We start from the raw sequence: 15,390 nt of genomic DNA, 5'->3' as shown, positions 1-15,390 counted from the left end.
ATTGCACGGGGCGACAAATTGCCTAGGGCCAGCCCTGATGATATGTATATACAAGACATGAATAGAAGATGAGACAATTTGAAGGGTGCAGGGTGTTTCAAAATTAATATTAGGAATTTGAAACTTTGTAGTATCTAATAGAATTAACTTACAATTATAAATATTATATCAAATGAAAGAGCAAGTAGCAAAGATGGGGACTAGAGGGCAGAAAGCTTTTTGTGTTTTAATAAAGACTGAACCTGTATTTACAGTGCAACCGTCTGTGTGAAGAATATTAAGGAGACGCTTGCAATTACGTCCTTAACGTTTGCAGTTGCTACAGGTCTAAAGCCTACAGACTACGGTTTACGTGCCAATTTCGCAAGTGAAATATTGCTGCATAACAATGAAGATTTTCTGGATCGTGTCGTCTTCAGTGATAAATCGACATTTCACCTAAGAGCTAATGTGAACACTCATAATGTTTGCATCTGGCCGTCAGCAAATCTTCAGGAGATGATACAGTTGAAACGAGACTCTCCTAAATTGAATGTGTTTTGTGCCATATGGCAAAGTTTATGAGTCTTTCTCGCCTCATGCCATTTCGTCATAGAAGTAGAACCAAAAATAAGAAAAATCTTAGTAGAGAAAGAAAAAGTTTACATTGATTATGAAGCATCAAAGACTTCCTGGTAGTACCACAATGCTTCATCTGCCAAGAATTCGGACATGTAACAAAGTATTGTGATAATAAAGAGAAATCAAGATGTCGATACTGCGGAGATCTAAGACACAAAAGTGAAGAGTGTGATGAGAAGGGGGAAAAAATCTGCGTACTTTGCAAATTACGTCACAAAAATTGTGAGAACCCTCAGACCGAAGAATGTGTTTCATACAAGGTAGCACGAGAGAGAATAATCTCAAAAATCAACTATGGAGAGTGAAAAAACTACAAATAAGGAAAAGAAAAAGAGTCCAAGTAAAAGAAGAAGGGACAAATTAAGATTAGAACAATTTATTGAAAGAAAACACAAACAACAAATACTTAAATCTGATCAAGCGACGCAAACGGAAATGATAAATATAGAAATAGAGAAAAAACATCAAAATAAACTCGATAACACAAACTGAAATGCACAGATTTATAAATAGAAAAACAGGGAAAAATATAGAAGACTCCAAAATCTAAATTGAACCAAATAGGAGAAAAATTAATGATAGTATTACAAAAAAGGGTGAACTAGCAACACTGCTAGAAAACAGTAAAAAGACTTTTAAAGAAGAAGATTATGAGTGCATGGAAGAGGTACCAAATATTTATACTTCCTTTGTACATGGAGAAGAAAAATATCTCTTCCCAGTACAGGAAGAAAGAAAGGAGCAAATACAAGAGAACACAATATCTAGTACAACGTGTGGAAGCGAAGACACTGTAGAAAAGCTAGAAGACGAAAATAAAAGTAAAATGCAGGGAACAAATCAACAGCTATATGAAGAAATAAATCAGACATATAGACTAGCAAAACTAGAAGAAAAACAAATATTGGCTACAGCACTCAGGCAAATAGTAAGAGATTTGCATGTAAATGGTAGATCAATAACTTATCCAACTCTGGAAGAGACAGATAGAATTGAGCTAAGAATCTATAATTTACCAGCAAATGGATTTGAACTTCTAGATCTGGTGGATCAAGTTTTTGAAAGACGAGGAATATACTGGTCCTTAGAAAATGTTTATAAACAACTAGTTAGAGCACACGGTAGAGTATATTATGATCCTACGAAATCAGGTGCGGATGCTTACGTTTTTACGAGATATGGATGAAAACTATCCAACATTAAAAATAATGCAAAATAACGCACAGGGAAGCAAGGTGGCAACAATGGAATTAAGAAGATTAGCGGAAATAAAAAGAATAGATATTGTGGCAATACAGGAGCCATATCTTCTAAATAGCAAATTAACAACCTTTCCTGTGGGAAGTAGGATCATCTATGGAGGAGAAGAGCCAAAAGCTGTGACTGTAATCATGAATAAGGAAATTGAAATACTGAAGCTAACTCAGTATGCAGATAATTGGATAACAACAGTGGAAATTAATGGAAAAAAATTAAATTTTGGATAATTAATGCGTACTTTCAATACCGCCTACCATCTCAAGATTTTGTAAACAAAATACAGGACATAATAGGACAAAGAGGTAATAATAGTATTCTGCTGTTGGTAGACACAAATGCAAAGTCGACAATGTGGGGAGCACAAGAAAACGATGACAAGGGTGACTTAGTAGAAGATTTAATTATTCAAAATGGACTGCAAATCTTAAACGTGGGAAATAGACCAACCTTTATAGGAAACAGAGGAAAATCACACATAGATGTATCATGTGCAACCACTGAGTTAGCAAACAGAGTAACAAATTGGCATCTGGGAGACAGTAACACGCTACGTGATCACAAAATTATCACCATAGAGATTCAGGCAAACCAAACAACCAAAGTAGCAGAGACACATAATATAAAGATAACAAGCTGGAATAAGTTTAAAGATAATTTAAAGTTACCACAAATAGAAGAAGATAGTAATATTACACAAATAATACAGCAAATAGAGTTAGTAACCAAAGAAGCACTAAAAGATGCTACCCCGACAAATAAGGAAATTAAGAAATACGAAGACTTTTGGAATCCCAAACTCCAGAGGTTGAAACGAATAGCAACATCAGCAAGAAAAAGCTACCAATCAACACTTCATCCCATTCTGAAGGAAAGGAGATTGGAAAAATACAGAATTGCTAAAAGGGAATACAAAGAACTATTAGAGGCAAAAAAGAAAAGTTGGGATTTATTCCTAAAAAAGAATATAGAAGTAGACCCATGGGAAACAACCTACAAACTAATTACGCAAAAAGTCAACCCTCTAATACTGAGCACAGTTAAAAAACCTGATGGAATGCTAACTACGAACAGAGAGGAAACATTAACAGCATTAGCAAGTAAGTTCTTCCCAAAGGATATAAAGGAGACAGATACGGAAAGTAACATCGAGTTAAGAAACAAAATGATGGAGGAAACCATTGATACTGTACCTGAAGAAGATCTGGTAACAAATGAGGAGATGGAAAAGATAATGAAGAAACTTAAAAACAAAAAAGCACCAGGAATAGATGGACTAAAGAATGAAATATACAAAAAGGCAAAAGATATTTGGACACCATATCTAGCTAGACTATTTAACTGGTTACTTAAGAAGCAACTTTTCCCAGATACCTGGAAAGTTTCAAAGTTAAGTATCCTATCTAAAGGACGCATCAGAAGTTGGATCTTATAGACCCATTTGCTTGCTTAAAAACATTTCCAAAATTTTTGAAAGAATAATACTAAACAGGTTACAAAAATATAGAGACGTTAAGGACGATCAATTGCAATACGGTTTTAGAACTGGAAAATCAACAGAAGACGCTATAAATAGATTAGTAGATAATATAAAGGAAAAAAGGTACGAACGAAAATATGTCTTAGCACTCTTTAAAGATATTGAAGGAGCTTTTGACAACCTTTAGTTTCCCTCTCTTCTAGAAAATATCAGAAAATTAAATTTGCCTAAATACATAATAAACTTAATAAGAAATTACTTATTAAACAGGAAAATCATAATACCGAACGAAGAAGGAGACAGAAATTGAGACCGAGAAAGGTTGCCCACAAGGTTCTATCCTGGGACCAACTTTATGGGACATTGAGCTACAACCATGCTTGGAAGTATTAAACAAGATACAGGAAGTGGACATAGTTGTTGCATTTGCCGACGATATTGCAATAACAGCAAGTGGAAATAGCAGAAGAGAATTAGAAATTAAAACTGCAAAAATAATAGAACAATTAGACAAGTGGAGCAAAGACAGTAAACTAAAACTATCAACGAGCAAAACTAAATACCTAATTTTTGGAACAAAGTTACAACGAAACCCAATAATAAGACTAAATAATATAAACATAAAAAGAGAACAAAAGATAAGATATCTGGGAATAATATTAGATGAAAAACTAAATTTTGATGCACATTTTAAATATATAACAACTGGAGGGAACAGCATAGCAAATAAATTAATTACGATAGCTAGAAACAAATACAAACTACCATTGAAAATAATAAATTTGTACCAAGAAACCATTTTAGCAGCTGCAATAACATATGTATCAAGTGTTTGGATTGGAAGAACATTAGAAAATAAAACATAAAAGAATAGATTAAATAGACCACAAAGAAACATACTAAGATTAAGTGGAGCTTTTTCATCAACATCACATAGCTCATTAAGTATAATATTAGGAGTAAAACCCATGAATATTGTAGCACTGCAGAGGGCAGCGAACTATTGGTTAAGAAAAGGAAATCTAGACAAAATCAGGAATACATTTGATAAAGAACTAAATACCGAAAAAGAAATTGAAGATCATATGATAGCAATTTGGAATGAAGATTGGCAACGGTATGAAGGAGCTCACAGAGTACATCAGATATTTCCAAACATAAAAGATAGACTACAAATAAAACATTTAAATCCCACTTACGGAATAATTCATTTCCTAACAGAACATGAACCGTATGAAGATTACTTGTATAAAATGAAATCCAAACGGACACCAAGCTGTGAATGTGGAGAAATTGGCACACCAGAACACCACATTATGTGGTGCCCAACAATGGAAGATGACGTGATACTAAGAAGGGATATTCGAAACAAGACTTTACAAGAAATATTAACTAGTAAGGAAGATTGTGAGAAATTGAAAAAAATAACTAATGAATACTCAGATATAAGAAGAAATATGTACAGAAGAAATTTAAACAATGGAGAGAATTAAAGTGATGAATGAAAGAAAATGAACGAATGTGAGACTTGTTCCTGGACCGGAGAAAAGACTCCAGGAAACACAGGAAATCCGTGTCTCCCACCGGGAACAAATTGAATGAATGGATGCACCTCCAGCCTAGGGACTGGAAGAGGAATTCCGGTGCAAGAGTGTGTGAAGAAGAGTGCGTGAAGTAGAGAGTGGTGGTGGGTTCACGGGAGGGAATAGGGTAATGGCAAGAAAGGACATAATGGAAAACACCGCATTTACCGTTCGGGCGCCAGGTAAGGTTGGTGAGGATAGCACAGGGATACGACGGACCGGGGTCCACACTAAGTGCTCCGAGTGGACCCCGGATCCAGTCTATAAGAACCAGCCAAGATACCAAGGAACACAAAATGAGCGGTTAAAAGAAAGAAATAAATAATGAATACAGTATTAGAGTTAAATGAAAAGATAAATTTTTAGTATGTGGAAGAGTGAAAGTAAACAATAAATGGAAAAACATACAGGCTGAAAAACTAAATGCTTAAGTTAAGCCAGAAATTTGTGTGATGCAAGGTGAAGTTAAATATATATATATATATATATATATATATATATATATATATATATATATATATATATATATATATATATATATATATATATATGTGTGTGTGTGTGTGTGTGTGTGTATATATATATATATATGTATATAAAACATATGGGTGAAAAAACCTAAACATACAGGGAAAACTGCAAGAAACAAGAAGAAGCCTAAGGTAAAAACAAGAAGCCAATAGGTAAAAACATAAAACCATAAATACGCAGAGAACACAGATACCAAACACACACACAGAAATACACAATAAACAAGCAATCTAGATTCAAACTCATTTGTTAAATTTTTATAGCTTTTTTTTCGTATTTGTAAATTTTCCCTTTTTTTGGTCTCTTTTCCTTCCCTATCCTTTCCCTCCCAAATTTTCCTATTTTTTTTCTTTTTTCACTTATGGAAACAAAGAAAAAAAAAACAAAACTACTATAGAAATCATTCCCAATGATGATAACTCGTCGGTTTTCGAATGCTCTAGGTAACCGACTAAGAGTAACGCGACTGAGCGAATGAAAAAAAAAATAAATAAATAAATAAAAAAGTCTATCTCGCCCATGTCACGAATGAATCTCACATCGAACACTTGTAGCACACACCTGCAAGACTGTTTGAGGTGCTCTTTTACTTGATACATTGCTTATAATTGTACGTAAAATGTAATAAGTACTATGAAGACTTAAAACTCCGATATTCATTTTGAAACACCCTGCATTTCTCACCAACAGTGTTGGAACTAAGATGTAAAAATGAGAGAAAATTTTCCTTATAAAGTATTTGTTTACAACATCGATATTATTATTAGTCGAGACTATAACTACTATAACAACACGGGTTAGTAGTCAAAAAATGTAATCAAATATACACTAGGTGACCCAGGTGGCCAAAGTGACACACACGGGTGTGTCACTTTTTTTAATCCGCTCCTGTGTGGACATTAATTAAGATATCGGGATATTATTCTTGCCAAATATGGTTGGACCATAGTTTATCATATTAATTTCTTTTTCTTCTGGTGTCGAATTTCCTTCTCAAATTTCACCCCAGTCAAAAATTCGAGAATTTTCTAATTTCGAATTTCCTTTACTTCTTTTCTCCCTGTAGCTTCCTTCGTTGTAGAAAGACCTCCTTAAGACTTGCCAGATAGATACCTTGGATGGATACCTAACTCTTGACATCAATTGGACAGGCCTACTTGTCAATTAGGGAAATTAAAACTTCCCTAAGTTTGGGCAAAAAAAAAAAAATCGAGATTTTTGTCTATAAATCCGTACCTATATGTCCGAGTGCAAGTCAACTTACGCCAATTGAACATTTGTCCTTACTTAACTAACGCAAGTACAGATCATTACAATGGGGTAATTAGGGGGCGCACGAAAATTTGTATTTATGTTCTAACCCTTGATTTTTCTAGTTTTTCCCTTTTATGTTTACCGTAATATATTTTTGGTAAATTAGAAGCTTTGTTCCTTAAATATCGCCATAATACTTGTAGGATATGTTAGTGGTGTACCAATGTTTAATTTAAGATAGTTTGCGTCTGTATGGTAGCAGTGTTGCTAACTAAAGAAAATTTTAATTCCAGATTTTAGGAGAAAATTTTGGGAAAATTATCTGTTTTGTTTCTGTTATTTCCTTCTTGTTGGCTACATCGGAACAAACATACCAATATCTAGAAGTCTCGTCTTTGCCCTACACAACGCACTATAGAAAGTTTCAATAGGATAATTAGGGGAAGTACAGTTGAGGTTTACAGTAGACCTTGTTCTCTAATTGGAAAGATAACTGTGATTTTTTTTTAAGGTAGAATGAGAGATTTTTTATTGACATGCTTACTTTATTAGATATCGTCACAATACTTATACGATATATTAGAGGGATACTAAAACTTATTTTAAGATAGTTTGTGTGTGTCTGATAGCAGTTTTGCCAGCTACAGAAAATTTTAATTCCAGATTTTTGGGGCAAATTTTGGAAAAAGTTCAATTTTTGTTTCTATTATTTCCCTCTTGCTGGCTACACTGGAACAAACGGACCAGTGTCTAAAAGCTTTGTCCTTAGCCTACACAGCGCACCATAAACACATTCACTAGAATAATTAGAAGAAGTACAGTTGAGGTTTATATTAAACCATGTTCTGGAAATGGTAAAAAATGGTGAATTTCTGAGGTAGAATGAGAGATTTTTTACAATTTCATGCTTACTTTGTTAGATATCGCCATTATGCTTGTAGGATATATTCTTGGAGTAATAAGGTTTATTTTGAGATAGTTTTCGTCTGTCTGATGGCAGTATTGCCAGCCAAAACAATTAATTCCCGATTTTAGGTGAGAAATTCGGAAAAATTTCCCTTCTCCCTTCTATTATTACCCTCTTGCTGGCTACATTGAAATAAACGTACCACTACCTGAAAGCTTCCTCTTTGCCCTACAGAACGCACCATAAAAAGTTTCAATAGGATAATTAGAGAAGCTGTAACCCCGGCATATCTGTTGATTTGTGCTTCTGAGGCGTAAAAAGTGTCAAAATTTTATGTGTATGATGACAGAGATTTTTTTTTCTTTCCCCCCTTTGAATGGAAGCCAGCAACTTCAGGATTTCACTGTACCTTGTCAACACACCAAAGAAGTTTTTTAGGTGACTTGAACACATGTAGCAGCAGTGGTGCTAGATACAAAAAAATTTGAAATGCAGTTACGGATTTTTTTTGTAAATTTTCACCCCTACATTTCCCTCAATAATTTCTCACCCGTTGGCAACACTGCAATGCAACTTACACCAAAAAGTAGCCACATCCATTTTCTAAAAAACAAGGCCTTAACCATATCAATCGAATGAATGTTTTTTGAGCAATAAGTCACTAACTGAAAATGAGGGAAAACGCAACAAATGACCTGGGTCCGAAAGGAATAATCACACAATTTTGCTCGTATAGGTACAAAGAAACAAACGATTTGTAAGTTACGAGGGCTTCGAGTTAAGTTCTGTTGATTATTTCAATAATCTGCAACATAAGTCAATAAATAATAGTTGACAGAAAAAAAAACAGACATTTGAAAAAAACACTTGAAAAAGAACGATGTTTTTTTATTGAAAAAAAAAAAACTTCACAGAAAAAAAAAAAACTTTTTTTTTTACAACACTACTCACCAACGATCACCACAGGAGTACATTATTACATTGAAGAGCATCAATTAGAAGACATTGTAGTTGTGATTGCTAGCGAGCTTCTCCACGAAGTAATACATATAATCCAGTATAAAAAATAAACAAAATTTAACATCCGACCCGCCAAAAGCCAAAAGGTTGGTCTATTTTCGGTGCACTTTGTATCTACTATCAGTTTTTCCAACCGATGGCGAGGAGCTTCATACTTTGGTTCATGCTTTTGGTTGTGATATGGGTGTAAGACAGTGGCATGGAAAATACACATCCTATACTACTGTTAAATAAATATAACACAATGGTAAGTATAAAATCATTACTATATCTGTGTATTGAATATTAATTACCAAACAAGCCCTTCGAATTCCTTTGTCGGTTGCAATTATTTCGATTTCGATTGACAACATTCCTCGTACAGCAAAAGAGTTAAATAAAGCCAGCAGAAGAAGAATAAAAAAAAAAAAAAAAGAAGACAAAAATTCGCAGAGAGTGTAAGCTTTGCCTTTTAAACATTATATTTAACATTTTATCAGGTAAATATGAACCTATTACCTTTCCATTACTCTCTTCCTATTTTTTCGTTCTTTCGTGTTCTATAATTAAAATTCTTGAAGCTCTATAATTAAAATTCACAATAGGAATTGAAAACAGATTACTGAAAAAGAAGTTATAAGAGCTTGAGTAACATGATACACAGTACGAATCTATTACTTTTGTGTGGTTTAATGACATATTATGACATGACATATTATTCTATACGTATTTAAATAAAATCATTTTCATTAATACTTTTACAGTTACGTATAAAATCTTGTCTGCAGCCAACACATTGGGTGCACATTACAAACAAATACTTACAGAATCCTGCTCGAGTACTTGAGATTTAACATTTTGAATGGGATAGGATCCCATCGAACGAGCACGCACTCCTGGTGAACTTGCTCCCTTTTGGCAGCATAAAATAAAACCATACAAACATGTAATTCAATTACAATACGCACTTACAAATACAAGTTTTAATATGACAACCTTGAAACATTTTGATATGTCATTTTGAACCTTGACAAGTTATGAAGATATTTTGACTATTATGAAGCAAGGGCTGATGTGGCTCAGTGGTAGAGCGTTCACCTTTGGTGCATATGTTCCCTGGTTCCATCCCAGCTCGCCCCAATTTAACTTTGGGATAGACAAATATAGTATGTGGGGGTTTTCTCGGGGTTCTTCCGTTTCCTCCCACTTTCTTCATTCCACCATTTTATTCATTTCTCATCATCATCGTCTCCTTTAGCCTAACCGGCATAAGCGTGGGACGTAAAACTTAAAGACTTCTTTTCTATTATGAAGAAAATATGTTTGAAAAATAATAAGCTGTTACTTGCGCAAAGAAGGTAACTTCAACCACTAAACTGGGAACTTTATTTCTGAAGTTTTATTTTATTGTAACTATTATTAACTTTACATGCGAGAAAACAAAGGGGGAAGAGGTAATTCCTAAGAAAAATAAAATCGTGTCCAGGACATTATTTACACGAGTGAAAGAAGTTAATCATTGCAAATTCGTAGTTTCACAATTCTGGAAGGCATCTTATGTTTATTGACAGACGGAAGGTCGTTGCTTAACATTTATACTTCACATTAAATCACTAGTTTAATGTCCCAAAATGAGATGGTAATTACTGAGTTAATGATAAGAACGAAAGGAATGCGAATAAGGTAAGAAACAGGAGAACCCCGAGAAAATTCGTCTACCTGGTGTTTATTTACCACAAAACCTGTATCGTGCACTCCTTTGAATGGAGAAACTTTATCACTGGAAATGAACGCCCTACTGACTACATCACCGAATTTGTGTTCACGTTAATAACAACATAAGGAAATATTTCAGACCCGCACAACATCTGAAACAGGATTGATTACTTAGATCAGTTTATTTTATTCAATGTAAACGTGATCATAATCCGTTAGCAAGAAAGACTATTTGCTTCCCTAGTTCCAAAACCCAAGAAATTTGAAGAAAAAAATACAGAACAACTACGTATGAACATGATAGAGATTCTATTTAATATTTTTGTTTCATTATACGTATAAAATGTAAAGAAAAAACAGTAATTGCACTATCGAACTACTTTACACATTAACAATATTATTTTACAATAATATCTTCACGCTTGCCATCATTTTATTTAGTCCATGGAACATACTCGTAAATTGTTTATATTAGTCCCTCTGAACATTTACAGATCGACTAAAGTGTTTTGAACATCTGAGTTAACATTACACATTAACAATATTATTTCACCATAATATCTTCACGATTACCGTCGTTTTATTTAGTCAATGGAACATACTCGTAAATTGTTTATATTAGTCCCTCTGAACATTTACAGATCGACTAAAATGTTTTGAACATCTAAGTTAACATTTAAATTAACAAATAAACAGATACGCTAGTACAGTAATAATAACAAACTAGTTTCAATTGTTGATTACTGAATGAAATTTCTAGTTTCACGTCCCATATGTATGTCCTGTAGGCTACGAAAGAATGATGAAAAATGAAACTAAATGATTATAAAAGAATTGGTGGAACAGTCATGGGGAAGGAAACGCCAGAACAGAATCCATGGACATCATGATGTCTACCACAATTTCACATGTCCTGAGATCGAACCAGGGCACCCCTCGCACCAGATTTGAGCGCTCCACTATCGATTCATCATGTCTCCTGATTACAAATATTTATGATGTCATGACGAGTAACCTACAAATATTCTGTTCTAGTGAGTGAAGTAATATAAGGGAAACCAACCTACTATACCAATGAAACTTAAGGAAAGCCTGAACTCCTCACATATTTGCTTTTACAACTTTTTTCCTTGTGAACCTCATAAAACGTACAACACAAAATATTTTCACGATCCTCTCTTTAGCATTTGTACACAATATACCAAGCATTACTCACAGTCAGAGTTGAGGAGATAAAACTTATGTTTGTATGCTCAGAACATTATTTCGTGTGAAGTATTTGAAAAGAAAAGTTTGAAGCTTCAAAGTAACAACATCTGTAACACAAAATGAATTTCTACTAATACTTTACTCTTCAGGCTCGAAAATTTCGAGTGCCAGGTAGTTATGACGACTGGAAATACAAGTCAGGCGCCTAGATAATTTAAGTTCAAAATATGTAGGCTTATATATCAAGTTGTATTTATATTACGAGAGCTGGAAAGAAATAAGAGGCAAAACTGTTTTATCCCCGCGCAGGGATTTTTGTTCGAGCTGCTGTTGGCAACATATGCAGAAGATGGGTGGAGCTATATTAACTTGGGAGGCGGAGCTAATGTAGGTGTTGCAGTGATAGTAGTGGAGTGTGTTGAATGTAGATTGTCAAATCACATCGCTCTAGAGAGGATGTTTGCCAAGGTCGAACAACATGCATGGATAAAGATTGAAGTAGTCCGTGAAAGAAACGCCAGGGAATGTCACTCTCGACGTGAAGCATGCGGTAATGACGGATTTCCGTATCGGACTGTGGCAAGTTGGGTTGCAGCGTTTTGTGCAGGACGATAGTGTGCAACAGGAACTAGATGGAAGTCGACATGGGGTCGAGACAACCGAGTAATTGAATTGATTCAATCTTTGCTGTATACGGACAGAAGGTGGACTGCAAGGGAACTGGCTAATGAGGTAGGAACATCCTACACTACAATGTTGAATGTATTGCACTATGTTCTTGGTTACCAAAAAATTGCATTCCGGTGGATACCGCACCACCTTACATACGTTCAAAAATGGCACAGATACGCTCTCGCCGCTGATCATTTGGCACATTACAGACGGGAAGGTCACGTGTCCCTGGACAATTATCGCACTTGACGAAAAGATGGGCACGCTCTTGTGAGCCAGAACTTAAGCGTCACGCCACCCATCATTTCCCCGACCCAAGAAGCTGCGGCACGAACGGAGGAATGTGAAAACGATCCTGTTAGTGGCATACGATGTATGTGGTGTCATATTATGGCATGCAGCTCCTCCGAACCAGACCGTAAATGCATTGTACTACCGCAGGTTTCTGGAACATCTTTGTCCTGCATTGCGCAGGAAATGACCAAATTTCATAAGGGATCCACTCATTGTTTTGCATGACAACGCTCGTTGTCACAACGCAGTTCCTGTGAGAAACCTGTTTGCACGATGGGGTTCAAGAGCACCCACCCTATTCACCGAAAATGAGTCCATGTGACTTTTATCTGTTCTTTAAGATGAAACAACCACTGCGAGGGATGTGTTTACGCACCAGAGATGTCATACTTCGAGCTATAGGGCGCTCTATTGCAGGCATCCATAAAGAGGGCACCGGTGCTGGTATCCTGTGACTTCCTCACATCTGGCAATGGGTGCAACATGATGCAGGGGATTATGTTGAAGGCCTGTAGAAGTATCATGATCGTACAAATACACGGTTCACGAAAGATTAATATGTTGCCACTTATTTCTTTCCGGCACTCGTATTATGGCGTCTGGTTTCGAGAATTGGCACCTACATCAGAAGAAAAATTTCTAGCACTGCTCTTGTTCACGATGCTGTTTCGGCAACCTGTCCATATCCATCTATCTGCCTTTGTTCACTATGGCTTTCTTCAGTTCCAAATAACCGCGGTGGCCACGAAAGCATTTTTCTTGTGAAAATATAATAAAACAGTAAAGTCGTTATACAATATGATTTTTATAGCATTAAGATAAGAATAATTGGAGCAATGTACAGTAAACGATAGAAACAATGCAAAGGATATAGTGGGAGTTTTTTAAAAGAGTGAAAGAGAGAGAGAGAGAGAGAGAGAGAGAGAGAGTCTGTGTGTGTGTGTGTATGAAGTGTTATATTTGTAGACATAATAGTCTGGAGATTCATTACATTTATAATATGTATGCCAACAAATTTTCAATGCGTAGAATTAAAAGTTGGAGAAATGTATAGGCGCCAATGGAACATGAACTTTCAGAACACTGTGAGCAAAGTTTTCAAAATACAGAAAAGCTTTAATTGTAGCTATAATAAGGTGGCTTACATATTCTCAATCCGTGTATCATCTATTTGTAATTCGATATATTAGTTAGACCCCTACTGCTTAGGTCTGCTTGCTTAATAATATAATAAAATGATCGTGCTGATATATATATATCTTAAATTTTTGTAATGATAAAACATTATAGATGACTTTCACTGCATTTTAAACTAGAAGAATATTTATTAACATGTTATTCTTATATACAGTAAGTACTGTATTTTGCTTATTTTATCGCTTTTCTTTCAATATTCCACTAAATTTATTTGTAGTTTATAGTAAGAAACTGCAATATGAAAGCATTCCCTGAAGCTCTGAGTATGGTTCAGAGAGGGGAATTGATGCATGGTGTAACGCCAAAACAACTCGCTTCTGTTCGAGGCTTTCGAGAAATAACTTTGGCCTTGCTTCTGTTGCTGTGACGTAAGCAGCGTATTTTTGCATTCTTTGAAGCTTCGCATCTCCATAACTAAGTATTTTTCTAAGATTTTTGGTATGTGTTATATTAAAGACTAGTGTCACACGATGATATCATTCAATTACAACTTTTGGTCAGAAAGAAAATCTCCATTTGTGCACAATACTAAGGAGAATGAGTGTATGGCCATCTTTGTTGTTCTGGAAGAGACTGCATGAAAATGTTTCCTAATCTAATTAACGTTTTCCTTCTTTCAGGAAATAAGAAATTGATACTGATTTGAAAGCAAGTTAAGGTCACAATATTTAATGGAAATGATCCAGTATTGTAAATTAATGTTATGGAATATTCAACAAGCTTTTCAAATAAGCCCTAAAATATTTTGTAGCGAGAAGTCCATTTCATGTCCTATTTGAAGGATAATATAAACGATTAATATTTTATTCGGCACGAATTTCTTTAACGATTAAAAATTAACTTCTGAAAAATTTAATGAATTTAATTGAAAGTTAAATATTTTAAATTGATTAATCCTTAATTGTTTGACGGATTAACAACAAGTCTGACTGTAACACACGTAGCACTACAACACTTTCTCAGGATAAGAAATTTGCTTTCCAACTAATTGGGCAAAAAGCAAACTGCAAAAATACAATTAAAATTGCTTATAATTATATCTTATACTCTAGTTAAAAACGAAAAACGAAGACCTTGAAACAAGTGGCGTACAAAGACCATATTCGCATGGATTACAGGTGGAGAGCTGACTGCATATATAATAACAATGTTCAACAATTTTCCAAATTTGAATGTCACACAAAAACTATTAATTTCGCTTTCTTTCCCTGAACACACAAATGATGCTTAATTTAACTGATTAGCTCCTGTTTTCGAGATAATGACACTATTAGGCTGAGCGATCAGAGTCTTTTATGAGATACTAGGCACATATTTTGCTGGACTGCATTTCGCATGAGCTCTGACCAGTATTCTCTAAACTTTTTCATGAAGCTCACAGACAGGGAACGTTCTTAGGTTTAGATTTTGATGAAAATATACATGAAAAGGCTCATAACCACAGCAACAATTTCTCCAGGTTTCCAATCAACTCACCCAGGTCTACAGTGAGTATGCAGTATGCATTGAAATTATCGGCTTTATGAAACTTTTCATTTTTTTTTTTTTTTATTGCTACTGGAAATGCTAACACTTCTACGGAGTAATGTAGATAATTCCGCTGTTGTAACTTATGTCCAAAATTCTGTCTAATTTTAGGTAGTTCCAGATCTCTGAGCTCTCCTTTTGTT

General features: G+C 34.8%; 1 protein-coding gene across 9 annotated transcripts in view; it reads right to left on the bottom strand.

The window, feature by feature from the left end:
• sky (GTPase-activating protein skywalker) overlaps positions 1-15,390 on the bottom strand; it is a 493,757-nt gene that overhangs the window by 106,603 nt on the left and 371,764 nt on the right. For 7 of the 9 annotated variants that reach the window (XM_081769272.1, XM_081769271.1, XM_081769274.1 and 4 more), the window contains one exon: positions 9,458-9,544. The exons of the other annotated variants lie outside the window; for them this stretch is intronic. In XM_081769272.1, the coding sequence (XP_081625398.1) occupies positions 9,458-9,544 (87 nt within the window). The remainder of the gene's footprint in view (positions 1-9,457; positions 9,545-15,390) is intronic. 9 annotated transcript variants of the gene reach the window in all.

Source organism: Thermobia domestica, chromosome 8 (assembly GCF_964235325.1).
Source record: "Thermobia domestica chromosome 8, izTheDome1.hap1.1, whole genome shotgun sequence".
Lineage (NCBI taxonomy): Eukaryota > Metazoa > Arthropoda > Insecta > Zygentoma > Lepismatidae > Thermobia > Thermobia domestica.
Note: the sequence above shows the minus strand (reverse complement) of the source record. Positions and strands in the feature narration are given on the sequence as shown.